This window comes from Peromyscus maniculatus, chromosome 23 (assembly GCF_049852395.1).
Source record: "Peromyscus maniculatus bairdii isolate BWxNUB_F1_BW_parent chromosome 23, HU_Pman_BW_mat_3.1, whole genome shotgun sequence".
Taxonomy (NCBI): Eukaryota; Metazoa; Chordata; class Mammalia; order Rodentia; family Cricetidae; genus Peromyscus; species Peromyscus maniculatus.
In genome coordinates this window covers 35,286,506-35,299,102 of record NC_134874.1, presented here as the reverse complement: position 1 = coordinate 35,299,102, position 12,597 = coordinate 35,286,506, and the positions used below count along the sequence as shown (strand labels likewise).

The following is a 12,597-nucleotide window of genomic DNA, read 5'->3' as shown; positions in this document are numbered from 1 at the left end:
TTGAATTTTGGTATAGTTATTTTTTTCTATCTGCACAAATGAGAACATGATTTTGATTGGGTTTGCATTGAATTTATTTAAATAGCTTTCAGTAGAATGTTCATCTTCATATACTTAATTCTACCAATCAGTGATTACAGGATGGGATGTCTTTTAATTTTCTACTGTGTTTAATGTTTTTTTTCAGGGGTTTAATGTTCTCCTGTCAAAGTCTTTTGCTTCCTTGCTCAGATTTATTCCTAAGTAATATATTTTCTTTAGGAAAATTGTGAATGGGAGTCTGCCCATGCTCGCCTTTCTATGTTTGTTGTTAGTGTATAAAAAAGGACATTGACTTGCACAAATATGTAGGGGGCGTTCTTCACATATGAACATTTCCCATGTTGGAGAGATGCATCAGGAATGTAACCTTTTATGTCTGTCTAGTTTTATTTAGTCTTGAGCACGCTAAATAGAGAAGGCGCTTACCGACGTCCCAGCTCAGTTAGGAAGGCAGAGGTCCAGACTCTCTCCTGGAAAATGCCAAATGTGAACTCTGAAGCAGAGCAAGCTGGGGATGAATAATAACCCTAGAATATTCAACAAAGTACTTCTCCAGATGTGGACACTCCACTCACTCTGCTCACTGGTAGTTGACGTCACTTAACCACACTACAGATTTGAACTGTTTTAAGAGCTGATGTCATTGGTGTATATTCAGAGAGGTAGCTAACTAGCTGATTGGCAAGAACAAAAATTGTATTAGAATCGGTTTTCAAAACAGACTAGCCTTAGACTTGGGATTGTTAAAAATGTTCAATACAAACCTGTTCAGAATCAAAATCCTTTAAAAAAAAAAGGACATTGATTTGTGCAAGATGATTCTGTATCCTGCCACATAGTTGTATTTGTTAATCATTTCAAGAATTTTTGTGGTATATTTTGGGGGAATCTATAGTGTATAATACCATATCATCTGCAAATAGGGATAGTTTGACTTCTTTCTCTATTTGTATTCCTTTAACTTACTTATCTTGCCTTATTGCTCCAGCTAATACTTTGAAATATTGAAAAGGAGTGGGAGTGGTGGAATTAGTTGTCTGATTTCTTAATTCAGTGGAATTGTTTTAAATTTTCTCCATTGAGAATGATATTGCCTGTGGGTTTCTTATATATTGCTTTAATTGTGTTGAGGTGTGTTCCCTCTTTCTGTATGTTGTCTAGAACATTTATGATAAAGGGAGTTGAATTTTGTCACCTTTTTGCAACTATTGAGATGTTCATGTGACTTCTGTCTATAATCCATTTATGTGGATTTTGCATTTATTGAGTTAAATATGTTGAACTATTCCTACATTTCAATGATAAGACTATCTTAGTCATGGTATACAATAGTTTTGATGTGAGTCTGTATTCTACTTGCAACCATTTTATTGAGTCTATGTTTCTCAGGGATAATAACATGTGGTTTTCTTGTTTTTGTTGGGACATTCCCTAGTTTTGGTATTAGAATGAAAATGGCTTTCTAAGGGAGCTTGGAAATGATCCTTTTTTAAATATTTTTTAAATATTTTTTAAATATTTTAAGAAGGTCTGACTGTATATCTTCTTTGAATGTCTGGTGGAATTCTGCTGTGAGTTCATCTGGACCTGGAAATTTTTATAGCTGGAAGGAATTTATTGTTGTTTCAAACTGCTGTGTATTATGTGTTTGTTTAGCTTGTTGACTTGGTATTTTGATTTTTTAATGGTTTGACCGAATCTCGAAACTTATCCATTTCATATAGGTTTTCAAGAATACTGGAATACAGATTTTCTTTTGTTTTTTTTTTATAATAGTCCTTTACAATTATGCTTCTTGGTTTTTGTTGTAATATTTCCCTGTCATTTCTGATTTTTCTTTCTTTCTTTCTTTCTTTCTTTCTTTCTTTCTTTCTTTCTTTCTTTCTCTCTTTCTTTCTTTCTTTCTTTCTTTCTTTCTGTCTGTTTGTCTTTCTGTCTGTCTGTCTTTCTTTCTTTCTGTCTGTCTGTCTTTCTTTCTTTTTTTTGGTTATTTCTGATTTCTTAATCTGAGTCCTCCATTTCTTTCTTTGGGCTACTTGAAACAAGTGTCTGTCTTTATTTATCTCCTCAAAGAGTCAGTTCTTTTTTTTTTTTTTTTTTTTTTTTTGGTTTTTTGAGACAGGGTTTCTCTGCGTAGCTTTGCGCCTTTCCTGGAGCTCACTTGGTAGCCCAGGCTGGCCTCGAACTCACAGAGATCCGCCTGGCTCTGCCTCCCAAGTGCTGGGATTAAAGGCGTGCGCCACCACCGCCCGGCAAGAGTCAGTTCTTATGTTGGTTGCTTCTTTGTATTGTTTTCTTTGTTTCTATTACATTTATTTTTCCTCTGATTTTTGTGGTGGTATTGTGTTCCCCGAAATATTGTGCACCCTAATAAGCTTATCTGGGGTCAGAAACAGAATATCTACAATAATAAACATAGAGGATAGGCAGTGGTAGCACATGCCTTTAATCCAGAGGCAGAAATTCATGTATTCAAGGATACAGCCAAGCATGGTGACTTACGCCTTTAATCCCAGAAAGCAAGTCTTTAATCCCAGGGAGTGATGGTAGAAAACAGAAATATATATAAGGCACGAAGGCCAGAAACTAGAAGCATTTGGCTGGTTAAGCTTTTAGGCTTCTAGCAGCATTTCAGCTGAGAGCCATTGGAATGAGGACACAGAAGCTTCCTGTCTGAGGAAACAGGATCAGCTGAGGAACTGTCGAGGTGAGGAAGCTGTGGCTTGTTCTGCTTCTATGATCTTCTAGCATTCACCCCAATAACTGGCCTCAGGTTTGTTTTTATTAATAAGACTCTTTAATATTCATGCTACAGATTTTATTATTTCTTGCCATTATTTTTGCTTGTGTTTGCATTTTTTGTTTTTCCAATTTTTGAGTTGCATCATTAAGCCATCTACTTGTGTTCCATCTGATACTTTTAACGTAGGCACTTAGAGCTGTAAATTTCCCTTGTAAAACACCTTTCAATGCATCCCAGGAGTTTTGTTGGTTTGTGTTTTCATTTTCATTTAGTTCCAGGAATTTTTTTATTTCTTTCTTGATTTCTTCTTTGACTCATTCGTCAGTAAGTACTGAGTTGTTTCATCTCCAAGCAGTCTGTGTATTTACTACAGATATATTTGCTGTCAAGCTTAAGTTTTGTTGTGTTGCGATAAGATAGGACAGGTATTTCAATATTTTTGAATTTGTAAATACCTGTTTTGTCTTCCATGATTTGGTCTATTTTTGAAGTGCTCCCATGTGTTAAAGAGTAGAATAAATTTTCTTTGCAGTTTCTGGGGGATACTATGTAGATATCTGTTGAGTCCAGGAGATTTTAGATGTGACTTAATTCTGATATATTTCTCTTTATTTTTTCCCAGACGCCCTGTTTGTTGGAGAAAGAGGGCTTTTTAATTCACACACTATTAGTAGATTGTTGTTATGGTGTCACTAAACACAGCAGTACAATTTTTATAAAATTAACTGCCCCAGAATTGTATGCATACATGTGTAGAGTTGTAATGTATTTTTGATAAAAATCTTTCCTTCATTAGAGTGTAGTTTCCTGTTTTACTTTTTCTAATTAGTTTTAAATTAAAATCTGCTTTACCAGATGTCATGTTGGCATGATGCTTGCTTCCTGAATGGATGAAACTGGAGTATTTAGTCTGTCGTTTTATTTTAAGGTGGTGTTTATCTTTAAAATCAAGATATGTTTCTTGAAGAGAAGAGGCAGATAGATTTTGTTTTATGATCCATTCAGCTAGTCCACATTTTTAAATGAAGAATTGAGGCCACTGATTTTTAAGATATTGTAGAAACTTGTGTTATTTGTGGTCACTCTGATGTTGAAATTTGTTGTTTTCTGTGTCCTCAGTGTTGTTTTATGTTGTAATAATTATGTCTTCTTATTTCTTTCCACCATCTCTGCTGTGTTCATTGCTCTCTTCAGTCTAAAATATAACTTTGTGTATTTTCCTTAGTTCTGGTTTGGTGGATATGATGTTGTAGGCCATTTATGTCTTGGAAAGTTTTTATTTTTCCTTCAGTTTGGCAGTTATTTTTGCTATGTACATTTCTCTAGGCTGGCCAATATAGCCTTTCAGGACTTGACATGCTTTGCTCTAGGCTTTTCTGGCTCTCATGGATTGCATTTAGAAATCAGCTTCTATTCTCTTGGATTTTCATTTATATTTGTCTTGTCTTTTGTTTTCCTCTTGCAGCTTTCAGCACACCTTCTTATTATGCTTTTAAGTGATAATTAAAATTTATTCTAAAATATTTTTCTTTGTTAGTGTTTTAGTAATAATATGCTGTAGGGATTTTCTTTTCTGGTCTTGTCTATTGGTGTACTCTCTGCTTCTTCTATATTTTTGGATATATCTTTCCATGGTTTCAGTAACTCTTCTTCTATGAAACTGACCTTATTGAAAAACTGGTCTATGTCATTGACCTGGAATTCTTCTCCATCATCTATGCCAATAATGTAAAGATTCAGTTTTCTTAAAGCATCCCACATTTTTTTCAATTTTTCATATTTCTTGATTATTTTTATCCTCTATTCTATCTTGGATCCTAACTTCTTCTTTCTGCTTGTTTCCTCTGACATGGAAGCCTATCCTGGAGTTTTTGGCTGTCCTATGTGTTTTTTCAGTCCTGTCCTCATTTCAGCTTGAGTCTTCATCATGCTTTCTATTTCTTTGTTGAATTCCATGTACAAGTCTTGCATTGTCTTCATCATTTACTTCAGGTTTATGTTTGTGTTTTCTCTGGCATCATTATGGCATTTATTTTCCTTGAGTTATTTCTCTTTAGTTTTATTAAACCATTTGTGTCTTCTTTCAACTGCTTAAAATACTCTATGATGATAAGGAATGTTATTTTACAGTCTGTGTCCTGAATTTCATTAGGTAATACTCATTGGCAAACATTTCTAACAGACTGGTACATTTGGAGAGAATATATTGTCTGTATCTGTGATATTATAGGTATTTTTGATAATATTTGGGCATGTGAATGTTTTATTACTCCTAATATTCAGATACACAATGCAAATTGTGGCAAAGGGATTATATATAAGCTTCTCATGTCTAGAGGTTGAAAATGGCTTATATGTAATGAAATAAAATACAAAGAATGGCCTGGGCTTTAGTTTAGTTTTCTAGCCTAGTTGGGAATCCCTGTTCAAGTTGGAAGTTGTTCTTCTGGCTGTTAGGTTGGCCTTTGGTATAGCAGGGGATCACTGTTCTTCTGACTGGTTTGGCATGCATCTGTGATGGGAAATCTCTTTCTGAATGCTGTGAATGTGTTGCTCTGATTGATTGATAAATAAAATTATGATTGACCAGTAGCCAGGCAGGATGTATAGGCAAGATAAACTGACAAGAAGAATTCTGGGAAGAGGAAGGCTAAGTCAGCAGAGGCCAGCCTGCAGTCCAGAGAGCAGCATGTAACAGCACACAGGTGAAGCCACAGAACACATGGCAACATATCGATTAACAAAAATGGGCTGAGTTTAAGTGTAAGAGCTAGTCAGTGGTAGGCCTGAGTTAATGGCCATATAGTTATAATTAATATAAGCCTCTGTGTGTTTACTTGAGGGATGTGATTGAGAAAGATTTGTCCCTACTGCCAGCAGGTGGGGACACAAAAATCTCTCTGACTACACACATGAGCAGCTGAAGACGGATCAAGCTGGTGTGACTTAAGTTTAGAATTCTTTAAAGGATTACTTGACAGTTTTACTTCAATTGAACACGTAGATTACAATTTTATTTTCATTGCCCTAGAAAAACAAGAATAAACTTGTCAGCACCTGGTGTACCATGAGGTATTCATGACAGACATTAGGAAGGGGATGTCTAAAGAGTTAGTGTCCTTCTTGACATGATAGTAAGGCAGAATGAACAAGGCTACACACAACCTCAGTGTTCTTCATGGCTGAAGTACAAAATGTAAATAATTATAGAAGCTTAAATGTTGATTCATTTCCTCCTGTAGATCAGCAGGAGTGTATCCCTTGCCCACTTCAAGAGTATGCAAACCCTGAAAGAAACAACTGCCTTCCGAAGTCAGTGACATTCCTGTCCTTTGAGGATTCTCTGGGCACGGCTCTCTCCTGCACAGCTCTGTGCTTCTCTGTCAGCACAGCTGTAGTTTTGGGGATCTTTCTCAAATACCAAGACTCACCCATTGTTAAGGCCAATAACCGGATGCTCAGCTTCATCCTGCTCATCTCCCTCCTCCTCTGTTTTCTATGTTCCTTTCTCTTCATTGGCCACCCAAGCACAGCCTCCTGCATATTGCAGCAAATTGCATTTGCACTTGTGTTCACTCTGGCTCTGTCCACTGTTTTGGCCAAAACTATAACTGTAATTCTGGCCTTTAGAGCCCTGAAACCAGGAAGGACAATGAGAAGGCTGCTTGTCTCAGGCATCCATAACTCTGTTATCCCCATCTGTGTCCTGATCCAGCTTATTCTTCTTGGAGTCTGGCTGGGAACCTCACCTCCCTATATTGAGGCAGATGCACACTCTGAACAGAGTTACATCATCATTTTGTGCAACAAGGGCTCACTTACTGCTTTCTACTGTGTGCTGGGATATTTGGGGATCCTGGCCCTAGGGAGCTTCACTCTGGCTTTCCTGGCCAGGAACCTGCCTGACACATTCAATGAAGCCAAGTTCCTGACATTCAGCATGCTGGTATTCTGCAGTGTCTGGGTCACCTTCCTCCCTGTCTACCACAGCACCAAGGACAAGGCCATGGTGGCTGTGGAGGTCTTCTCCATCTTGACTTCCAGTGCAGGGCTGCTAGGATGCATCTTTATCCCAAAGTGCTACATTATTCTTGTTAAACCTGATGAAAACACTTTGAAATATTTTAAGAACAAAACACAATCTAGAAAAAATTGACTGGTTAATGAATTGAGTCTTTTTCATAAAATCCTTTAGTTTAGTATAGTAAAAATTGAACTTACTTAACTTTTCAGTAAGATTTTCTGAAATATATATTTAAATAAAGTAGAAGAGCCCCTCACTGTATTTCACATACAGACAATCTATTTCCAAATAGAAGCTACTGCTGAAAATTCACTTTATTTAGCTATTCTTGTTATCTATAAATTTATGGGCAATAGACATATTCAAAATTCAATTACAGCCAAGAGAACAGCCCCCTGCAACACCAGTGAAAACCAGAGCCACTAGTCCACCTTGAACCATTTGGAACATGTAAGGCCACATCTCTGGACTCGGCAGACCAGGTCCCTAGTTCCTATGCCCTGGAGGGAACACCCCGTGCCTCTCCTCCAAGCCATTGGAGCCCCAGGGACTACCCAGCTGCCCATTCCCTCACCTCCTTCCCAAGAAAACAGGCCCCTGTGATACCAGTGAAAACCAGAAACATAAGCCCACCCTGCACAATTGGGAATTGAAAACAGGTCCCACTCTGCACCCATTGGGAATAGCTCCTCCCTGAGACAGAGCCTACTCGTGCCCATTGGACTAAGTTCTGCTCTCTGAAACACAAAATCCATCAGCACAGATTTGACCAAGAGCCTGGATTAGACCAAGAGCTCCCATTAGACCAAAAGAATCAATCGAACCAAAAGAGTCTCCCTTAAAACAAGACAGCACTTTCATGGAATGGAGGAAGGGATGGGTAGACACCAGTACAAAAATACAGTCAACACCATAAAGACTAATATGGCACCATCAGAACCTAGTAGTGCTACATCAGTAAGACCTGAACATCCCAAAGCGGAAGAGACAGAAGAAATAGGCCATTTAAATGACTTTAAGAAGATGATAGAAGCCTTTAAAGAGGAAATGAAGAATGCCCTTAAAGAACTCAAAGATAAGACAAACAAATAATTGGAATAAATCAGTAAATCCCGTAAAGAAAGTCCAGAAAAAGCAATTAAATAGGTGAATGAAAAAGTCCAATATTTGGAAACTGAAAAGCAATAAATAAGGCAAAAACTGAGGGAAGGCTGGAAATGGAATATTGAGTATACAAACAGGAACTACAGATGCAAGCATAACTAACAGATGCAAGAGATGGAAGAAAGAATCTCTGGCATTGAAGATACAATAGAGGAAACAGATTCATCAGTCAAAGAAAACACTAAAGTAAAAAAACTCATAACATAAAACATCCAGGAAATCTTGGACACCATGAAAAGACCAGCTGTAAGAATAATAGGGATAGAAGAAGGAAAAGAATACCAACTCAAAGGCATAGAAAATATATTCAACAACGTCATAGAAGAAAACTTTCCCAACTTAAAGCAGGAAATACCTATGAAGGTACAAGAAGCTAATAGAACACCAAATAGACTGGATCCAAAAAAAAAGATCCTTTGCCACATAATAATCAAACCACTAAACATATAGAATAAAGATATAATATTAAAAGCTGCAAAGGAAAAAGGCCAAATAACATATAAAGGCAGACCCTTCAGAATAACACCTGACTTCTCAATGGAGACTCTGAAAGCCAGAAGGTCCTGGACAGAACTAATACAGAAACTAAAAGGCCATAGATGCCAACCCAAACTATTATATCCAGCAAAACTCTCAATCACTATAAATGAAGCAAACAAAATATTCCATGATAAAAACAGCTTTAAACAATACCTATCCACATATCCAGCCCTACAGAAAGCACTAGAAGGAAAACTCCAACCTAAAGAAGTTAGATACAACCATGAAAATACAGGCAGTAGAAAATTCCACACCAACAAACACCAAAGAAGAGAAATATACAACAATTACCAACAAAAATAACAGGAATTAACAATCACTGTTATTAATATTCATTAATATCAATGGTCTCAATTCACCTATAAAAAGACATAGGCTGACAAAATGGATACAAAAACAGGATCAATCCTTCTGTTGCATACAAGAAACATACCTCAACTTTAAAGACAGTCACTACCTCAGATTAAAAGGCTGGGGAAAGTCCACTAAAATTGACTTAAGAAGCAAGCTGGTGTAGCTATCTTAATATTTAATAAAATAGACATCAATCTAAAATCAATAGAAAGAGATCAGCAATGACATTTCATACTTATCACAGGGAAAATCCACCAAGATAAAGTCTTAATTCTGAATATTTATGCCCCAAACACAAGAGCACCCACATATGCAAAAGAAACATTACTGAAGGTTAAATCACATGTCAAGCCCCACACATTAATAGTGGGAGATTTCAACACCCTGAGTTATCACTGGGTGAATCTGCCAGATTGAAACTTAACAGAGAAATAAGGGACCTAATAGAAGTTATGACTCAAATGGACTTAAAAATATATACAGAACATTTCACTGAAACACAAAAGAATATACCTTCTTCTCAGAACCCCATTGACCCTTCTCTAAAATCGACCACATGCTCGATCACAAAGCAAATCTCAATGGATAAAAAAAAATTGGAATAGCCTCCTGTATCCTTTTGGACCACCATGGCTTAAAGTTTGATTTCAACAACAACAAAATTTACAGAAAGCCTCATGGAAACTGGACAGTGCACAAATGAATCACCAATGAGTCAAGGAAGAAATAAAGAAAGAAATTAAGATTTCCTAGAATTCAATGAAAATGAAATTACTTCATACTCAAACTTATGGAACACTATGAAAGCAAGGCTAAGAGGAAAATTCATAGCACTAAATGCCCACATAAAGAAGATGGAGAAATCTAACACTCATGAATTAGCAGCTTACCTGAAAGCTCTAAAACAAAAAGAAGCAAAACTCTTCCGGAAGGCATGGATACTAGGAAATGATCAAATTGAGGGCTAAAATCAATGAAATAGAAACAAAGAGAAAAATAAAACAATAAATAAAACAAAGAGTTGGTTCTTTGAAAAAATCAACAAGATAGATAAACCCTTATCTAAATTAATCAAAAGGCAAAGAGAGAGAGCATCTAAATTAACAAAATCAGAAATGAAAAGGGAGACATAACAGACAATGAGGAAATCCAGATAATTATCAAGTCATACTTCAAAAACCTGTATTCCATAAAATTGGGAAATTAAAAAAATGGACAGTTTTCTGGATAGATACCACATACCAAAATTAAATCAACACCAGATAAACAATTTAAATACCTCTAACTCCTAAGTAAATAGATGCAGTTGTTAATATCAAATTCCCCTCAGGTGCTCTCCCAGAGATTTCTTCCAGAGTCCTGAGGAAGACGCTATGCGGGCAGGGGTTACCAATCTCAAGGATATCAAATGAAACTACTTACATGAAACTCTTAGGTTCATTCACTTCATTCTTCTGAGACAAAATTCTATCTACACAGCTTCAATTCTGTTCTCATCCTTAGCTCCTCTCTGTCCCTTCTCCTCCAGTCCTCTCATAGTTCAAAGTTCTTTCTATTCCATTCTCCTCATTCTCTTCATTCCTCTCTTCATCCTTGTTCCTTCCTCTCCTCTCCCTGTGACCCGTCCATACACCTACCATCAGCAATACTCTGGCCCTCCTGCTTTCTGTTCAGGTGGGGTAAGTCTGCTCAGAGCTAGGAAATATGCCCCATAGCTTGATGAACCTGGTATGTAAAAGCCCCTTTGTTCTAAGTAAGTTGCTTGAGGGTGCCACTTGGGCTGTGAGAGAAAGGGGGGTCTGAGCTTAATTTGAACAAGAGTCAAACCTATGTTCTAACATCTGCCTGGCCTAGGTGGTGTCTCCATATGCACTTTTACCTGGTAGGTGCTCTGGAGAGCTTATTCTGTCTGCTGTTTGTCCTTGGATTCTTTTGTCCAGAGCTAGCTCTGGCTTCATGTGCTTGCTAAAACAAATAATTGCAGAAGGCAAACATCTGAATTCTAATGCTATAAAGAATAAGCAGAAAGCCTGGAAGCAGGAAGCCTTGTCTGTCTGAGTGTATCCAATTCCTTAGTTGTATATGTATATGATCAATCCATACTGTTTAGAAGTTAGAGGTTCTTAGGAAAATAATCAACTGGGAAAACATAGTGCACAAAATCATTGCAGGAACTGGCATATGTATATATAATATTGTTAGCTAATATATATTAGAAAATATATTTTATATTATATATTATATAAAGTATATATATACTTATATATATATCTTATATATATATACTTTATATAATATATACTATATAAAATATATTTGCTAAATTTACCAAGACTCCTTGAGGCTTGACTTTTTCCTCTGAAAGAGCCCTGCTTCTTCCAGGTATTAGCATTTGTTATAGTCAGCTGAATTCCTGCTTCATATTCCTTGGCCCAGAGCATATTAAAAGTCTCCCAACCAAAAAACATCCAGAGCCAGAAAGTTTCAGCAGAGTTCCACCAGAATTTCAAAGAAGAGCTACTATGAATACTCCTGAAATTGTTCTGAACAATAGAAACAGAAAGAATATTGACTAACTTTTTATGAAACTACAGTTACCCTAATATATAAACCACACAAAGACACAATGAAGAAAGAAAATTACAGGCCATATTCACTCATGAACATTTATGTAAAAATACTCAATAAAATACTGGCAAACTGAATCCAAAAACACATCAAAAAATCATCCACCATGATCAAGTAGGCTTCATCCCAGAGATGCAGAGATGGTTCAACATACAAAAATCTGTCAATGTAATCTACCACATAAACAAATGGAAAGAAAAAAAAAAACATGATCATCTCATTAGATGTTGAAATAGCCTCAACAAAATCCAACAGCCCTTCATATAAAGGTCTTGGAGAGATCAGGTATAAAAGGAACATACTTAAACATAATAGAACAACACACAGCAAGCCAACATCAAACTAAATGGACATAAACTCAAAGCAATTTCATTAAAATAAAAAAAGACAAGGCTGTCCACTCTCTCCAGGTCTATTAAATCTAGTACTCAAAGTTCTAGCTAGAGCAATATGACAATAAAAGAAGATCAAGGGGATACAAATTGGAAAGGAAGAAAGAAGTCAAACTTTCGCTATTTGCAGATGATAAGATAGTATATATAAATGACCCCCAAAACTCTTCCAGGGAATTCCTACAGCTGATAAACACCTTTAGTAATGTGGCAGGATACAAGATTAACTCAAAAGAATCAGTATCCCTCATATACACAAATGATAAGCAGGCCAGAAGGAATTAGAGCAACATCACCCTTTACAATAGCCAAAAATAACATAAAATATCTTGGGGTATCTCTAACATAATAAGTGAAAGACCTCTATGACAAGAACTTTAAGTCTTTGAAGAAAGGAACTGAAGAATATATCAGAAAATGGAAAGATCTCCTATGCTCTTGAATAGGTAGGATCAACATAGTAAACATGGCAATCTTATCAAAACCAAGCTAAAGGTTCAAAGCAATCCCCATCAAAATTCCAAAGCAATTCTTCACAGACCTCAAAAGAACAATACCCAAATTCATATGAAAAAAACCAGTATAGTCAAAGCAATCCTGTACAATAAAGAAACTTCTGGAGACATCACAATTCCTGACTTCAAGCTCTACTATAGAACTATAGCAACAAAACAGCTTGTTATTGACATAAAAACTGACATGAGGACCAA

At 36.4% G+C, this 12,597-nt stretch overlaps 1 protein-coding gene across 1 annotated transcript in view; it reads left to right on the top strand.

The window, feature by feature from the left end:
* Positions 1 to 8,981, top strand: part of LOC143270604 (vomeronasal type-2 receptor 26-like) — a 40,573-nt gene extending 31,592 nt beyond the window's left edge. The window contains exon 6 of the mRNA XM_076561128.1: positions 6,028 to 8,981. Within this exon, the coding sequence (XP_076417243.1) occupies positions 6,028 to 6,941 (914 nt within the window). The 3' untranslated portion in view covers positions 6,942 to 8,981. The remainder of the gene's footprint in view (positions 1 to 6,027) is intronic.
* The last annotated feature ends 3,616 nt before the right edge of the window (positions 8,982 to 12,597 follow it).